At 46.2% G+C, this 18,284-nt stretch overlaps 1 protein-coding gene and 1 long non-coding RNA gene across 3 annotated transcripts in view; one reads left to right on the forward strand and one right to left on the reverse strand.

Moving 5' to 3' along the window:
* The window catches only part of LOC128928624 (uncharacterized), a 30,228-nt gene extending 27,861 nt beyond the window's left edge, over positions 1-2,367 (reverse strand). The window contains exon 1 of the long non-coding RNA XR_013522147.1: positions 2,237-2,367. This is a non-coding gene — a long non-coding RNA (uncharacterized LOC128928624). The remainder of the gene's footprint in view (positions 1-2,236) is intronic.
* RFC5 (replication factor C subunit 5) lies at positions 1,835-17,894 on the forward strand. Of its 2 annotated transcripts, none has more exons than XR_013522146.1 (11): positions 1,835-2,024; positions 4,484-4,548; positions 5,041-5,177; positions 6,737-6,816; positions 8,092-8,165; positions 10,284-10,443; positions 11,470-11,551; positions 12,587-12,830; positions 13,484-13,761; positions 15,474-15,528; positions 16,871-17,894. XR_013522146.1 is itself a non-coding variant. In XM_002753061.6 (11 exons), the coding sequence occupies exons 1-11, from the start codon at positions 1,960-1,962 to the stop codon at positions 16,965-16,967; spliced, it is 1,023 nt and encodes a 340-aa protein (XP_002753107.1). In that variant the 5' UTR covers positions 1,835-1,959; the 3' UTR covers positions 16,968-17,894. The 2 variants fall into 2 exon arrangements, 1 of the variants encoding a protein (XP_002753107.1); XM_002753061.6 differs by having other exon boundaries at positions 12,587-12,716; positions 13,684-13,761.
* Positions 17,895-18,284: the final 390 nt, after the last annotated feature.

Below are 18,284 nucleotides of genomic sequence, written 5' to 3' on the forward strand. Positions count from 1 at the left end.
CGTGTCAGCAAATTAATTGTAAACGTGCTGTTTTTAGCCTTAGTATTTAAGAAAAACTTGTTAATCACTTATGATCCCTTTCAAGGAGATAAAAATGAATAAAACCAGCAGGGCTTGGTGGCTCACATCTGTAATCCCAGCACTTTGGGAGGCTGAGGCAGGCAGATCATGAGGTCAGGAGTTCAAGACCAACCTGACCAACATTGTGAAATCCCTGTCTCTACTAAAAATACAAAAATTAGCTGGTGGTGGTGGTGCACACCTGTAATCCCAGCTACTCAGGAGGCTGAGGCAGGAGAATTGCTTGAACCTGGGAGGCAGAGGTTGCAATGAGCCGATATCGTGCCATTGCACTCCAGGCTGGGTGAAAGAGTGAAATTCTGTCTCAAAAAGAAAGAAAGAGTAAAACCAATTTTATCTTAAAAGAAAGAAAGAGAATTTAAAATGGGATGCTAATGATCTAAGCCCCAGTGTTAAAGTTGACCTGGGAGAAAGCAGAGAGTAGGGGCACTGTCACATCACAAGCCCTAGGTGAACCCCCTCTTTGGGGTCTCCAGGCAGGGAATAGGGGGAAGCCATAACTGCCACCATATACTTGCCACTGTCCCTCTGCTGTGTTCCTAAAGCAGGTGACATTAATGTAATCCAATGCAAGGAGTACTGCTACCTCCTAATCAAAACACTGCTGACCCCAGGCCAGCCTCGAAAATCCTCCAAAGATTTTTCTCTTCCTCATCACGTTAAAAAAAAAGAGAGAGACTTCAATATCGATGGTTTGCATGCTCATTGCTGGAAAATACAGACCAGGCCAGGCACGGGGGCTCACGCCTGTAACCCCAGCACTTTGGGAGGCTGAGGCAGGTGGATCACTTGACATCTGGAGTTTAAGACCAGCCTGTCCAAAATGGCGAATCCCATCTCTACTAAAAATACAAAAATTAGCTGGGCATAGTGGCACGTGCCTGCAGTCCCAGCTACTTGGGAGGCTGAGGCAGAGAATCGCTTGAACCTTGAGACAGAGGTTGCAGTGACCCAAAATTATGCCAGTGCACTCCAGCCGAGGTGACAGAGTGAGATTCAAAAAAAAAGAAAGAAAAGGAAAGATGGACCTACAAAAAAGAAGAAAATGAAAATGATCCAGAATCTTTTCGACTCAGAAAAAAAAAAAAAAAAAACTAAAATGTTGATTACGATTCTCCTCAGTATCTCAGATCGCAGAAACCCTGTCCTCTGTGTTCATGAACCAGATCCTTCCAGCGACACAGATGAACCCAACTGGAAGTTTCTGTTTGTTTTTCTCTGGAGTAGTTTTCCGGTGGTTGGTTCTCTAAATTTTGTTGGGTGAGGGGCACGGATTCCGGAGAGAGGTAGGTTGCAGTTATGTGTGTTTGGGGTTGTTTTCATTTCCAAATATTCACCCCACCCCCAGCTTTGGGGCCGAGAGGTATTGTGAGCCTTTTTCACAAGGGCATGTATATTCAAGATCCAGCCGTGTTACTCGGGTGCTGTTTTTTACTTAGAAAAATATTTTTTTTGAGCCCCGAAAGCTTTTGTTCGTTTGAACGTTAAGTGTTTGAAGTTTGGCTATGGCAGGAATTGGCTTTGGCCGTGAGATCTTAATAGGTGCTAATGACCAGGGCTACAGGGCGCCCTGCCTCTCCCGATCCCCTGCTCTGGAAGCGCCTAGGTATCTGAGAGCTCCGAGCAGGCTGGAGAGGTGGAGCTTGGAAGCTAGCTGGCGGCTGGCCCCTCTGGTAACCTAGCAACCGGCGCCCTGGCAACACTAGGAGGCGGGACCCAGGGAGGAAGTCGGAAACCGATGGCCACTTATCGCGAGAGTTGTTTTTGCGCGCGAACTCTGAGTGCAAGGGTCTCAGGGTCAGGTCGCGGCTGGTCGCTGTGCAGGCGCTTGAGTTACGCGACGATCTCAGCGGATCTGGTCGCCTTCGTCTCCCCGCCATGGAGACCTCAGCGCTCAAGCAGCAGGAGCAACCCGCGGCGGCCAAGATCAGGAACCTGCCCTGGTAGGAAGAGGCCAAGCGGCCGCGGTGGGCAGAGGGGGCCGGGCGGCCGCGCGGGGAGGCGGTGGCCGGGGTGGGCAGGTGACCGGACCCCAGCCCGATCTTGCCCCGCCGCTCCCGGGCCTGCAGTCGGGGCCGAGCCGCAGAGGTTTCCCCCGATGCCCCCCAGGTCCCCAGACTCGTCCGTTCTGTTTAGGACTTTTGCCAGCTCTTACCCTTTCACACCCAGCTCCATTTGCCGAAGAAGAAAGCGGCTTTCGCACCTGGTGACAGCACAGGGATTCGATCCTGCGTCCTCTGACACCTGCGTTGGCCTCCATGCCAAAATGTCCTCTTCCCACTCTTCAAAACCTGCGATGCGACTATTGGTCACATTTTAAACGAGTAATAACGCTCCCTGGTCAACTTTTATTGAATGGCGTATTGCTAGATTAGCAGACACCCTGTTAGATGTTCGATCCTTACAAAGACCCTAGGAGGTAGGCACCGCTTCAAATTTTACATAGGAGGAAACTGCATCTTAGAAAGGTTAAATGACTTGCCTATGGTCCAGGGCTAGAAAATAGGCTTGGAGGTGAATCTAGGAAGTCTGAATTCAGAGCTTGTACTGTTAACCATCCTACTTCAACAGCGATGTCCTAGCAGTGCTCTAAAGACTTTGATGCAATTTGGCTTGGTTTTGAAAGCTCCAAGTTGTCATTGTCTAGTAGCTAGTTCAATTTGCTTTTATTGTGGTTTTTTAAAAAAAAATCCCATAAGGTTGACAGTTGTAACTATTTTATGTATTTATTTTTTTAGAGACAGGGTCTTGCTCTGTTGCCCAGGCTGAAGCACAGTAGTGTGATCACAGTTCAGTCTAACCTCAAACATTGGGGTTCAAGCCATTCTCCTGCCTCAGCCTCCAGAGCACTGGAACTTTTAGAGGCGAGCTACCAAGCCCAGCACGTAATCATTTTAAAGTGTACAATTCAGTGGCATTAAGTACATTCAGAATGCAGTGTACTGTTGTGGAGTCCTCCCACTATCTAGTTCCAAAATTTCATCATCCCAAATGCAAATCCTGTACCCTTGACAGTCACTCCCCATTCTCCCCTTCCTCTAGCCCCTGGCAACCACTAATCTTTCTGTCTCTATGGATTTGCCTATTCTGGACATTGATGTAAGTGGAATCCTACATGATGTGGCCTTTTGTGTCTGGTTTCTTTCACTCGGCATCAGTTTTTCAAGGTTCATGCATGTTGCTGTTTGTATCAGTACTGCATTTCTTGTTACGGCTGAATCATAGTCCGTTGTATCGACAGAAGACATTTTACCTATCCATTCTTCTGTTGAAGGCTATTTGGGTATGAGTTCAGTTTCAAATGCACTTTGAAATAGTAGGTGCCCATCAGGTTGAGATTATAGGCAAACAGCTGGAAAGATGAGATAAGAACAGTTTTCAACCTCAGCACTATTGATATTTTGGGCCAAGATACTCTGGGTGGGTCTGGGGGAGCTGTCCTGTGCACTGTGGCATGTTTAACATTCCTAGAGACTATGCACTAAGTGCCTAGGACCCTCTGCCCACGTGTGACAGCTAAATATGTTTCACTAGATGTTCCTAGGAGGACGAAATCACCCTGGTTGAGAACCACTGTCTGTGTTCAAATTTAAAGTGCTTTTTCTTCCTTTTTAAATTAGGATATGAAAGGATTCTTTCTCTCTCTTTCTTTTTTTTTTTGAGACAGGGTCTCACTCACCCTGTCAACTAGGATGGAGTGCAGTGGTGTGATCCCAGTTCACTGTAACCTCTGCCTCCCAGGTTCAAGCGATTCTCCCACCTTAGCGTGCTGAGTAGCTGGGACTACAGGGACATGCCACCTTACCTGGCTAATTTTTGTATTTTTTTTCTTATTTTTTTATTGAATGGCGTATTATTAGGTTAGCAGATGCCCTGTTAGATGTTTGATCCGTACAGAGCCCCTAGGAGGTAGCTGTAGAGACAGGGTTTTGCCATGTTGGCCAGGCTGGTCTTGAACTCCTGACCTCAAATGATCTACCTGCCTCAGACTCCCAAAGTGCTGGGATTACAGATGTGAGCCACTGTGCCTGGCCTACAAGGATTTTTTTTTTTCCTGAGATGGAGTCTTACTCTGTGGCCCAGGCTGGAGTGCAATGGCGTGATATCAGCTCACTGCAGCCTCCACCTCCTGGGTTCAAGCAATTCTCCTGCCTCAGTCTTCTGAGTGGCTGGGATTACAGGTGTGCACCACCATGCCCGGTTAATTTTTATATTTTTAGTAGAGACGGGGTTTCACCATGTTGGTCAGGCTAGTCTTGAACTCCTGACCTCATGATCCACCCGCCTCAGCCTCCCAGAGTGTTGAGATTACAGGCGAGGCATCATGCCCAGCCAAGGATTCTTTTGCATATAAAATGTTCTTGCATTTATATGTCATAATACCTGCTAAATTGTATTTCAGGGTTGAGAAATACCGGCCACAGACCCTGAATGATCTCATTTCTCATCAGGACATTCTGAGTACCAGTAAGTATCCATGTGTCCGTTGCTCTTGTCCTGGTTGAAGGATCTGTATAAATTTCTTGGTGGTGATGTCTCTCCTAAGTAATAACTTCAGAGAATCTGATTGAGCTTAATAGAATGTGGCTTTAAGATTGTTCATTCATTTTCTTCAGGTAGCTACAGTCTAGTGGGTAAGTCATAAACATGAGCATAAAATTGCAACACAGTAGAGTAAAAATAGCATTACAGAGAATCATTTAAGTTCAAAGATGTTGCCAGCACCCAGAAAAGTGCCTGTAACACAGTAGGCACTCAGTAAATACTTGACTGGCTGCATTACTGAGTGAATTCCAATTGCACCAGGAATACAGAGACAAGGCCCCTACGTCAAGTTGTATCTGCCTCTGATTTAGACATTGAATTGGGTTGAAGAGCTTTCAGCCCAACTCAGGGACCTGGCGTGAATGAGGCAGCTCCCAAACACTGATGGTGCCCTCCTTTCTTCCCAATCCTCAGTTCAGAAATTTATCAGTGAAGACCGACTGCCACACTTGCTTCTCTATGGCCCCCCAGGGACAGGCAAGACATCCACCATCCTAGCCTGTGCGAAGCAGCTATATAAAGACAAAGAATTTGGCTCCATGGTCTTGGAGGTAAATAAGATTGTTCTTACTCTACATATAACTTAGGACTCCAGTCTCTTAATTTCAGTTCTGCTGGTTTTATTTTACTTTAAAAGTGAGTTGCCCCACAGGCAGTTAGGAAAGAAAGAAATTTGAAATAAGATGTTTTAATTCACTTTTTTCTGTAATGGCCATTTTGGTCTGGATTCGCTTTGGTCAGCTAGAGGGCAGTTGTGGGGCTAAGCACTTTTTCTTTGCTGTTGCCAACCTCTACCCAAACCCTGCTTATGGTTACTTGGTTGTTGCCTGCCCGCCATGGCCCCTCCGGATCAATTCTCCACCCTATTCTTGCCCAGAAGGCTGAGCTCTACCGACTAGAAGCTCACTTACCCTCTGGCTCCTGGTTGGGATTGGTCAAGAGGGGCCCTGGCAGGGATAGGGAAGGAAGTGAGTGATGCCTGGACCTTCTCTGGGGGCTGACACCACCGGCAGCATGGCCCACCTGTAGGGTACATCTCACAGGTGGTACCTGTCCGGTAGCCCTCTCCAGTTGCCTAGAGCCACTCCCTTCACTAACCCCTTCAGGCCCAAAGGCGACAGGGATCACATAGCCCCGTGATTTTCCCATATCACATCTTTTAAAAGATCTTTTAAAAGATCTCCTGGGCTGGGTGTAGTGACTCACACCTGTAATCCCAACACTTTGGGAGGCTGAGGCGAGTGGATTGCCTGAGGTCAGGAATTCGAGACCACCCTGGCCGACATGGCAAAACCCCATCTCTAATTTAAAAATATATTAAAAATTAGCCAGGCGACTTTGGGAGACCAAGGTGGGTGGATCACCTGAGGTCAGGAGTTCAAGACCAGCCTGGCTATCATGGTGAATGCCCATCTTAACATTAAAAAATTAAAAAAAATTTTTTAAAGAAAAAAAAAATTAGCCAGGCAAGGTGGCAGACACCTGTAATCCCAGCTACTCAGGAAGCTGAGGAAGAAGAATCGCTGGAACCTAGGAGGCAAGTGTTGCAGTGAGCTGAGATCGTGCCATTGCATTGCAGCCTGGGTAACGAGTGAAACTCCGTCTCAAAAAAAAAAAAATAGATCTCCTTGTTTAGTTCTCTGCAAATTGCTGAGTATGCCATCTGTATATTGCTGAGACCTTGACTAATATACTTAGATTCAAAAAGCTGAGTATTGTCTGTTGCAAGAAAAGAATGTTTATCTTACTTTTTAGACGTGGGTGTCAGAACTTTGCTGCTACTAATGTCCTTATTTCGGTTTAGTAAGCACTTGGTAACCTTGGGATTGTGGTAGTTAAGTTTGGATCATTCTGCTCATACCAGAGGTGCTGCTCAGTGTAACCATACCCAGTAATTATTTCTCCAGTTTATGTAAGAGTCCGTGTCCTCAAAGGGCGGGGATAATAAAGACATCTGCCTTTCGGAATGTAAGGTAATGAGTAGTGAGTTTTGTTAGACATAGAGAGCTAGTCCGCTGAGCTGGACTAATGAAGAGATGCACTGAAGCCCAGAACTCGTGGATAGCACAGCAGCATGCTTTGTGTTTTGACTTTTGTCTTATGCATTTAGCTGAACGCTTCAGATGACAGAGGAATAGACATCGTTCGAGGACCAATCCTGAGCTTTGCTAGCACAAGGACAATATTTAAGTAAGAATTATTTATATCATTTCTCTCCCTTGATGTTGATTAGTAAGATGATATGGTTTAATTTTTTAATCCTTTCCTTTGCCAGTTTATATGGGTTGAAAAAAAGTGACTTTGTTGAAAGCAGCCATGGAAAAGGGATAACAGGGTTGGTAGTAAGAAGCGTTATAATGCAACTATTAAAAGAAATGTTATCTCCATCTGTATATACCTGTATTACAGGTATACATTTTTTGTTGTTTGTTTGTTTGTTTGTTTGTTTGTGGAGACAGGGTCTCGCTCTATCGCCCAGGCTGGAGTGCAGGAGCATGATCTCAGCTCACTGCAACCTCCCACGCTCAAACGATCCTCCAGCCTCAGCCTCCCAAGTAGCTGGGAATACAGGCACAAGCCATCATGTCCAACTAATTTTTGTATTTTTTAGTAGACATGGGGTGTCCCCATGTTGCCTAGGCTGGTCTAGAACTCCTGAGCTCAAGCAGTCTGCCTGCCACAGCCTCCCAAAGTGCTGGGATTACAGGCGTGAGCCCAGCCTGTATTACCAAGTTCTTTAGGGAAAGATTACCTTCATTTTTAGTTCCTGGGAGCTGGTTAGATTACCCTAAGACTGGATGAGCTAGTTTGAATTTAAACAAAACTAAATTGAGATCAGGAAGGATAAGTAGGATGGTGGCTAAAAAAAAGAAAGAAAGAAAAAGGGTGAGGGCCAGGCACAGTGTCTCATGCCTATAATCCTAGGACTTTGGGAGGTCTAGGCAGTTGGATCAGCTGAGGTCACGAGTTCAAGACCAGCCTAGTCAACATAGTAAAACCTTGTCTCTACTGAAAATACAAAAATTATCTGTGCATGGTGGCAGGCACCTGTAATCCCAGCTACCCAGGAGGCAGAGGTTGCAGTGAGCTGAGATCACAGCCTGGGCAACAGAGGAAAAACTCTGTCTCAAACAAAAAGAAAAAGGGTGAGAAGACTGAGACCTGAGTGAAGGAGATGGAGAAAGCAGTTGGCATGATAGGGTACTCTGTGGAAGGAAGGCGAAGGTGCCAGAGGACACAGCACATAGAAGCAAAGAAATCCATCCTCAGTTCCCACCAAGGGTTGAAAGAGTGATGGATCATTTCCTCTCTGAGTGGCCAAAGATGTTTGCCTTGGTCAAAGTTCTAGAAGAAATAGCCTTTCTGAGAGAGGGCCTGATGGCACCAATGGGAAGATGCAGGTTTGGGTTCAGATATTGAGGTGAGATTGAAGACATCTTTAGACAGCACCATTTGTTTTTCTAGGAAAGGCTTTAAGCTGGTGATCTTGGATGAAGCAGATGCCATGACTCAGGACGCCCAGAATGCCTTGAGAAGAGGTAAGCGGAGCCACTGTGTAGCATGTGGGCTGCAGAGCACACTGGAAGGAGAATTGGGAACTTTGTTTCTTCTTGTTGTTGCTGTTCTGTTGTTTTTCCCTCTGTCTCCCAGACTGGAGTGCAGTGGCCGAATCTTGGCTCACTGCAACCTCCGCCTCCCAGGTTCAGGCAATTCTCCAACCTCAGCCTCTCAGGTGGCTGAGATTACAGGCATGTGCCACCCAGCAAATTTTTGTACTTTTAGTAGAGATGAGGTTTCACCATGTTGGCCAAGCTGGTCTTAAACTCCTGACCTCAGGTGATCTGCCTGCCTCGGCCTCCCAAAGTGCTGGGATTACAGGAGAATTAGGAACTTTGGACATGAGATACAGTATTGCTTGTTTTCAGTTTTCATCTTCTGGCCCAGAGAAATCTGTACACCTTTCTCTGTGTCTCCCATCTGATGATGCAGGCAAGATACCTAGTGGGACCTTCCCTTTCAGCAGCCTAAGGACTAAGCCCTGTGCAGACTTTTAAGTCTGGCCCGTCACTGGTGTTCAACCTCCTTTGACACTGAGTTCAAGTTCAGGGTTGGGAATTCATATCTTTCCATGGGACGGGGTATGGAAAATCTTTCATCCCTAAACTATTGGCTAGTCCTTTCTGCTAATGGTACCCTTTGAACCACAATAGCTAGGCAAAGAATATCTGAAGTTGAGGTGCACTCAGAAAGCTGACATTACTGCTTGCCAAGTGAATGATTTGGCAGGAGGAGGGAGAGCACCCTGGGATTTGTCTGTCTTCAGGGGCCTAGTGCAGTGCTTTTCTCTTAAAGGATACTTGTAATCTCTCATTAAGATTCCAAGTGAATCAGCTTTGAGAGAAGAACAATCTTTAGGAGTTTGTGGGGAGGGAGTAGATGGCAGCACATGTTTTAGAAGAGGAGGAGGAGGAGGACGGTGAGAATATCTTCTGGTCCTAGAAGCTTGGCAGCCTTTCTTCGGCATCTTGTTCTGCCGAGTGACTGTCAGTCTCGGCAGATCCCCATGTGAGAACATTGGGTACCTACAGAATGGAACTGGTGTCATAAGCATCTCTCTGTTGAGGTTATTGCTCCCTTGAGTGCTCTAAGGCCTCCAGAGAGTATCCATGGAAAAGTCTGCAAAAAGCTGTCCCCGTCCTTGTCCATAGAAGGTGAAGAATCATCAACCTACCAAATATCATTTTATGTAAAAGGACAAGAAGCAGTCTCATAGTCTTAATGGGATTACATGGCAAAAGTGCCAGAATCATGGCAAGTGGTAAAAAAGGAAGCATTTTGTAAAATCCCACTGAGGCATGTTTACCAGCTTATGAAAGAGGAGTGGCTAGATGGGGCGTGGTGGCTCATGCCTGTAATCCCAGCACTTTGGGAGCTGAGGCAGGCAGACCACTTGAGGTCAAGAGTTCAAGATCAGGCTGGCCAACATAGTGAAACCCTGTCTCTACTAAAACTATGGAACTTGGCTGGGCATGGTGGCACGCGCCTGTAATCCCAGCTACTCGGGAGGCTGAGGCAAGAGAATCGCTTGAACGCGGGAGGCAGAGGTTGCAATGAGCCAAGATCCCAGCCTGGGTAACAGAGCAAGACTGTTTCAAAAAAAAAAAAAAGAGGAGTGGCTGGTCTCTGAACAGGCCAGCACTGCCCTGTCTCTTCCCAAGCACTTGTTTGCATTCTTTCTTTTTTGAGACGGAGTCTTACTCTGTCACCCATGCTGGAGTACAGTGGCATAATTTTGGGTCACTGCAACCTCCACCTCCCGGATTCAAGTAATTCTCTTGCCTCAGCCTCCGGAGTAGCTGGGATTACAGGCACGCACCACCACGCCTGGCTAATTTTTGTATTTTTAGTAGAGATCGGGTTTTGCCACGTTGCCCAAGCTCGTCTCAAACTCCTGACCTCAAATGATCCTCCCGCCTCAGCTTTCCAAATGCTGGGATTGCAGACATGAGCCACCATGCCCGGCCAACACCCTCACTTGTTTGCAGTCTTGAATCTTTTCCTATACCCTTGTGACCATAGAAAAGTTCAAGTTTTCTGGGTTCCTTGAAAAATCAGAATGGACTTTGACATGAGGTGGTTTTATTTTCTCTCACCAGTAATTGAGAAATTCACAGAAAATACCAGATTCTGTCTCATCTGTAACTATCTATCAAAAATCATCCCCGCCTTGCAGTCCCGGTGTACGAGGTTTCGTTTTGGTCCCCTGACACCTGAACTCATGGTTCCCCGCCTGGAACATGTTGTAGAAGAAGAGAAGTGAGTATTTTGTGAGCCACTGAGGATGCAGTGTAGTAGAAACAGGCTTCTGGGCTGGCTGGCTGCTTCATTTGTAGAGATGTTGGAAAATGACTTAGCAGAGTGCCTAACACAGGGTGAGCCTGGGGACCATCCGCTGCTGTCATTTTCTCTGCTGTCTCAAGGCCGTTCCTCATAGAAGTCATCTGGTTCTTCCTTTTTCTTGATTCCATCCTCCCCTGGAAGCTGTCCCAATTTCCTCCTACTCTTCTTTGTCATTGGAAACTGCATGCTGCCGAGTCCCTTCTGCAAAGATGCTTCCAGCCTTTTCAGACTAGAAGGGAAGGTTCTGAGACATCACATTCTGTGTAATCAGATGCCAAGCAAGTAGCCGACCTGAGCAGCTGCTCGTTGTAAAGGAGGAGTTTCGGCTGTGTGATCATGGATTGTTCCAGGCCTCTGTCCTCCCCAGAGAGAATTCAAGGCCACTGGCTTCATGGGAGAATGCTCGTTCCTAAGTACCAGCTGTTCTTTATTTTGGTTGGCTGTGACTACTAATGTGAAGCCCAGGTCCCTAAAAACCAGAGTGAATTCTAGATCATACAGATCAGGAGATTATTAACTCTTTTTTTTTTTGAGATGGAGTTTTGCTGTTGTTGCCCAGACTGGAGTGCAATGGCACAATCTCGGCTCACCGCAACCTCCGCCTTCTGGGTTCAAGCAATTCTCCTGCCTCAGCCTCCCAAGTAGCTGGGACTACAGGCGCGCACTACCATGCCCAGCTAATTTTTGTATTTTTAGTAGAGACGGGGTTTCACCATGTTGACCAGGATGGTCTCCATCTCTTGATCTCGTGATCCACCCGCCTTGGCCTCCCAAAGTGCTGGGATTATAGGCGTGAGCCACCGCGCCCGGCCAATTATTAACTCTTTTCCTCTCTTTCCTTCATTCCTTTAAAGCCTTAATCACTCCAGATCATCTTGTTCCTTTGGTGAAGGCTGGTGCTCTCAGGGGACCTCGTAAATCCCTTTTGCATATTTCTTTCAGAGTTGATATAAGTGAAGATGGAATGAAAGCACTTGTCACCCTTTCCAGCGGAGACATGCGCAGGGCTCTGAACATTTTGCAGGTATGGTCCCAGCAAATCTTTTTTTTTTTTTTTTTTTTTTGAGACAGAGTCTTGCTCTGTCGCCCAGGCTGGAGTGCAGCAGCATGATCTCAGGTCACTGCAACCTCTGCCTCCTGGGTTCAAGTGAGTCTCCTTCCTCCTGAGCAGCTGGGATTACAGGCACCACTACCACTCCCAGCTAATTTTTGTATTTTTTAGTAGAGATGGGATTTTGCCATGTTGGCCAGGCTGGTCTCTAACCCCTGACTTCAAGTGATCCACCCACCTGGGCTTCCCAAAGTGCTGGGATTACAGGCGTGAGCCACTGTGCCCGGCCTGGTCCCAGCAAATCTTGTCATTGTTTTGCAATAGTGTTTCAAGAAAGACCTAAGCAACAGCATGAGCAATCTGTAAATTTAGAAATCTATAGCTGGTAAGACCTTGATCTCATAACCTGCTAGATTCCCCCTCCTCGCTTTGTATTCTGATTAATTGAAAAGAATCACTTGTTGTAGGCCAAGTATGGTGGCTCACGCCTGTAACCCCAGCACTTGAGGCCGAAGCAGGTGGATTGCCTCAGCCCAGGAGCTGGAGGCCAGCCTGGGCAACATAGTGAGACTCTGACTCCACTAAGAAAAAAAACATAAGCCAGGTGTGGTGGTGCACGCCCATAGTCCCAACTACTTAGGAGGCTGAGGCAGGAAGGTGACTTGAGCCTAGGAGGTCGAGGCTGCAGTGAGCCATGATCATGCCACTGCACTCCAGCAAGGCCCTGTCTCAAAAAACAGAGAAAAACAAAATTTTTATAAAACAAAAAGAATCAGTTGATGCAAAGAGGGCAAAGGGAGGGAAGGATTTGGCACTGTAATAGCCAACAGGCTATGGCATCCTCTGATGAGTGACTTCCCGCTGTTAAACACGTGGCATCCCAATTGTCTTGTGCCCGTGGAACTTTGCTGTCCACCCGCATTGCTGCAATTTCTTCTTGGCTCCCTGCAACTTGGTGGCTGCTGTGACAGCCACTGTGATCTCTCCTTTCCCTCTCTGTCTGCACAGAGCACCAATATGGCCTTCGGGAAGGTGACGGAGGAAACTGTCTACACCTGCACCGGGCACCCGCTCAAGTCAGACATCGCCAACATCCTGGACTGGATGTTGAATCAAGATTTCACCACCGCCTACAGAAGTATCCTTTCTCATGACCTCTGGCCACTGAGACCTGATGGTGGCCTTAGGAGTTCAGGCTGCAGCTAGCACCCACACCTTGCTGGGAAAGGATGACTGGCTTCATGTGACTCTGGTCAGCTTGTTGTGGGAATGAGATGTCTGTAGGTGGAGTGGGTACTTGTCTTTAACACTCCAGAGTTCTTGAAGGGCACTGGCCTTCAAGTCAGGGGAAGGCCTGAAGCAGCTTCACTCCCAGATGGGAGAAAAACTTAGGCCTCGGCATTGAAGATGCAGTAATTTTCAATTGGTCAGTGATAGTGATAGCTCTTGTGCTGTGAAATTAAAGGCTAGGAATGGTGATACGAACTCTTTGAAAATGCATTTGGGGCCAGGTGCGGTGGTTCACACCTGTAATCCCAACACCTTGGGAGGCTGAGGCAGGTAGATCACTTGAGGTCAAGAGTTTGAGACCAGCCTGGCCAACATGGTGAACCCGTTTCTACTAAAAATACAGAAATTAGCCAGGCGTGGTGGCAGGTGCCTGTAGTTACAGCTACTCAGAAGGCTGAGGCATAAGAATTGCTGGAAATCGGGAGGCAGAGGTTGCAGTGAGCTGAGATTGCACCACAAGGAAGGAAGGAAGAAGGAAGGAAGGAAGGAAGGAAGGAAGGAAGGAAGGAAGGAAGGAAGGAAGGAAGGAAGGAAGGAAGGAAGGAAGGAAGGAAGGAGGGAAGGAAATGCAATTGGCTTTATTCTCTAATAGAAGGAGATACATTTATCTTTCAGAAAGCCATTACTGAAGATGAAACAAAGAAAAAGAATTGGAGTCCAACACCTGTGTGCAGCTTCGAGTTGAAAGAGAAACAGCTGTTGGGACTAAAAGCCCTACTTTAAAAAGTCACTTGCCAGGGTTTGAATTCAAAATTCTCTGCAGTCTGTTTGTTCTGAACTTGTTCCCTTTGCCTTAACTAACTGCTCCTCTCTAGATATTACAGAGTTGAAAACTCTGAAGGGGTTGGCACTGCACGATATCCTGACAGAGATACACTTGTTTGTGCATAGAGGTAACTTAACGTTATTCCTGAGAAGCTGTGAAGAAGGTGACCTGCTTTGGGGTTACCGATGGTTAGAACAGGAGGCTTCATTCTTGAAACAAAGAAACGAATGAAGTATAAATCAGACCCTGTCTTTTTAGCAGTTTTGTCTTGACACTGTTTAAAATTTTGTTCCAGAGCTGGGTGTAATGGCTCACACCTGTAATCCCAGCACTTTGGGAGGCCAAAGCAGGCAAATCACCTGAGGTCAGGAGTTCGAGACCAGCCTGACCAACACGGTGAAATCCCATCTCTAATAAAAATACAAAACATTAGCCGGGTTTAGTGGTGCAGGCCTGTAATCCCAGCTACTCGGGAGGCTGAGGTGAGAGAATTGTTTAACCTGAGAGGTCGAGGTTGCAGTGAGCTGAGATTTGTCACTGCACTCCAGCCTGGGTGACAGAGCTAGAATCTGTCTTAAAAAAAAAAAAACTTTGTTCCAGAAACCGTTTTTTATATTGTTTTTATTTTTTTATTTTTTATTATACTTTTAAGTTTTGTGTGTAGAACGTGCAGATTTGTTACATAGGTATACACGTGCCACGGTGGTTTGCCGCATCCATCACCCATCATCTACATTAGGTATTTCTTTTTTTTTTTTTTCCCGAGACGGAGTTTCACTGTTACCCAGGCTGGAGTGCAATGGCGCGATCTCGGCTCACCGCAACCTCCACCTCCTGGGTTCAGACAATTCTCCTGCCTCAGCCTCCTGAGTAGCTGGGATTACAGGCACGCCCCACCATGCCCAGCTAATTTTTTGTATTTTTAGTAGAGACGGGGTTTCACCATGTTGACCAGGATGGTCTCGATCTCTTGACCTCGTGATCCACCCGCCTCGGCCTCCCAAAGTGCTGGGATTACAGGCTTGAGCCACCGTGCCCGGCCTAGGTATTTCTTCTTATGGTATCTCTCCCCTAGCCCCCACCCCCCAAAAACCCTCTTTTAATGTCTAGAACTGCTAGGGAGAGTGAAAATACCTGGAGGCTAACTTTATTTCCTCTAGGGGTATTTTATAGCAGTAAGTAGTATATATTAATTCACATTTCTTTAAAAAAAAATACATATATGGCTGGGCATGGTGGCTCACACCTGTAATCCCAGCACTTGGGGAGGCCGAGGCGGGCAGATCATGAGGTCAGGAGTTCAAGACCAGCCTGTCCAGTATGGTGAAACCCCATTTCTACTAAAAAATACAAAAATTAGCCAGGTGTGGTGGCGCATGCCTGTAGTCCCGGCTACTCGAGGCTGAGGCAGGAGAATCACTTGAACCCGGTAGGTTCAAGATCAAGCCACTGCACTCCAGCCTGGGCAACAGAGTGAGACTCCCATCTCAAAAAAAAAAACCCAGCAAGTGGGAACCCAGCCTTCCAGATAACTTGCAGAGCTACCCAGCTGCTAGGAGCAGTGTGATGATCCTTTGGTGCTCTTCAGATCACTTTGGTATCTGCTAATTTTCCTTTTCCTTTTTGGCTACCCTATAAAGAATCACAAAAATAGAGTGGGTAAAATATATGAAACCAGCACGGTTCTTACTTCCTTAGAGGTGTATCTATGAGCAGGCTGAGGCCGCGCACCTAAGTTCGGTGTTAGGGATTTGATATTGAAACTCTTCTGTCCTCTGGGGGGTTTTTTGACAGTGGAGAGTGACAGACCTAACTCATTTCATTTTGTTTTTCCCGCAGTTGACTTTCCATCTTCAGTTCGAATACATTTATTGACCAAAATGGCAGACATTGAGTGAGTACTTCTTGTCCCAGTTTTAATTATTTTCCTCCTTTTTCCCCTGTTTATTTGTTTCCACTTTGTTGGTTTCAGTTTTTTTCCCTAAATCATTCACATATGGTAGAATCTGGTCTGGTGACATTGAATGGAATGAGGGGAACGGTGTGAGCTGCCTAAAGAACATGGGGATAAACTCAACGGTCAAGTTCAGATCAGTTACATATCTCAGATGAAGGTCTCTCCTTGGACCTCACAGGCTCGGCCACACTGATTCTGAAAATGCCCTTGGCATTTGGGAGGCCTGCTTCCGTTCAACCACCCAGCTGTTATTAAGGCATTCTGGCATACTAAAGCATATTGGGGAGTAAAGTAAACACAAACTCAATCTTCCACTTTGCCTAGTTCCATAAACACTGTTATTAGCCCCCAGTGAAGCCGGCAGCTATCATTTTAAGTAGACAGAGCATCGAGTTCAACACAGACGTCAGCATAGGCCAGCTCTAATCTGTGGCACTGGCTTTCACAGGCACAAATTAGGTCACCTCTCCTCATTGCCCTGTGAATATGACGATTTTGCTCTCAGTGACTGGGCATTTAAAAGGTGGCAAGATGAACTCCAGTGTCCTATTTTACTGACTAGACCACAGGCCCACCGATACAACAGCCAGACTTCCCAGTGAAATGGCTTACGAGAAAGGAAATCTCCATTTTTCTTCCCTCTTAATGTATTTTGCCGATCCTTCATTACATAAACGTTGTATGTCTGTGTAGTTAGGACGAAGTTCAGTTCAGATCACCACTGTCGATACCTAACAATTTCTTTCTTTCTTTGTTTTGAGACAGAGTCTTGCTCTGTTGCCTGTGCTAGAGTGCAGTGACGTGATCGTGGCTCACGGCAACTTCTGCCTCCCAGATTCAAGCAGTCCTTCTGCCTCAGCCTCCCGAATAGCTGGGATTACAGGCATGCACTACCATGCCCAGCTAATTTTTGTGGATTGTTTGTTTTGTAGAGACAGGGGTTTCACCATGTTGGCCAGGCTAGCCTCAAGTGATCTGCCCACCTTGGCCTCCCAAAGTGCTAGGATTACAGGCGTAAACTACCGCACCCAGCCTGATCCCTAATAATTTTTAAAACTGAATCTGTCCTTAGGAGTTTGAAACATCAGATTTATAAATCAATGTGTAGGGCAGAGAAGAAAATGTTAGGGGGACACATACAAGATTGCCATCCAGGGTAAATTTGTTTCATCAATTCCCCTCCCCACTCCTTCAACAGATTTCAGCCCTAGATTGCTGCTTCTCTTATGAAAAGGCAGCTGTGTGTGCTTTTTCTTACCCTGTGTTTGGTTTCTGTTAGGTACAGGCTTTCTGTTGGCACCAACGAGAAGATCCAGCTGAGTTCCCTCATTGCTGCTTTTCAAGTCACCAGAGACCTGATTGTAGCAGAGGCCTAGATGCTCCGAGGGCTGTTCACAATTCTCAGGGCTCAGCAGTGAAGGAAGAGCAGAGGACAGTTACGGGATGAACTGCTGCCTGGGGCCGTGGGATGAACCAGTCACCCCATATCTTGGAGAACTCCCTTCTAGGCGAGGATGGGCAGGCATTTAAAAAATACCATTTTTGTGGTGATTTGGAGCAGGGATGTACAAAATAATTTTAATGTGTAACTCACATTACACTGCCCGTCTTTCATAGGGAAAAAATAACCTTTTTAATTTTAAAGTCATAAGGCTTTCACCTTTTAGTTGCGTGGATGACAGGGAATTAGCCTGCCCCATTTTGCTCTGGAACAGAAGGCTTTCAAATCTAATATGGTCCAAGTGTCTTCCTACCCAAGGTAAACATCGTCTCCAGAATTACATTTATGATTCTAATATTTGGCATTGTGTCTGTATCTAATTTAAATAGATGTTAATGGCTGTCTGGCCAAAAATGGGCTGGATCCTCTTACGTTAAAAACTCATCTTTTTATTTACCCTCTGGTAGAAGAGTTCCCAGCAGGTTCCAAATTGATGTGGATGACAAGAAAGAACTTTAAAGATAATATACAGCCTTAAACGATGCCATTGTGGGCCAGAGGCTGTGTCAATCACAGTTGTTTAATGCAAGAGCAGGGCAAGTGAGACTGAGCCTGACTCTAAACCTAGAACTGCAGGACTGGGACTTCTTTTGTACAGATTTAACATTTATTTTACAGCAATCATACATTTGTGTTAGTGTTCTTTAAAATAAAAAACAAAGCAGCCTGCTGGCTGTGTTACAAGTGACTCTTCTTGGACAGCCAGAAAGATGCTGACTTTGTCAAACCTGCCTTTATATGAAATCCTTGTCTCTCTAATATCACAGAATAAACTTTCTTTGGATGCTGTTTTTTATATAAATGTTAGACTGTCAAATGGAAAAAGTCACTTATTCCCTTTATTCGTGGAGGATTCACCCCCTTAAGGACAGCAGCAAAGTTTGAAGCTAAATCTGACAGCCAATCAGGCCTCAAACTACCCAGAGTCTCAGCCTCTGCTATACCTGGAACTCCAAGAAGTTTACCATAAAATGCAAACGCCAGTCAATCCAGTCCCAGCTCTTCTGCTAGGCTACTTACATGTTTATTTTTTGAGGCAGGATCATGCTGTCACCCAGGCTGCAGTACAGTGGCACAATCATGGCTCACTGCAACCTCCATGTTCCAGGCTCAAGGAGTTCTCCCATCTCAGCCTCCTGAGTAGCTGGGACCACAGACACATGCCACCATGTCCGGCTAAATTTTTGTTTCT

Source organism: Callithrix jacchus, chromosome 9 (assembly GCF_049354715.1).
Source record: "Callithrix jacchus isolate 240 chromosome 9, calJac240_pri, whole genome shotgun sequence".
NCBI lineage: Eukaryota > Metazoa > Chordata > Mammalia > Primates > Cebidae > Callithrix > Callithrix jacchus.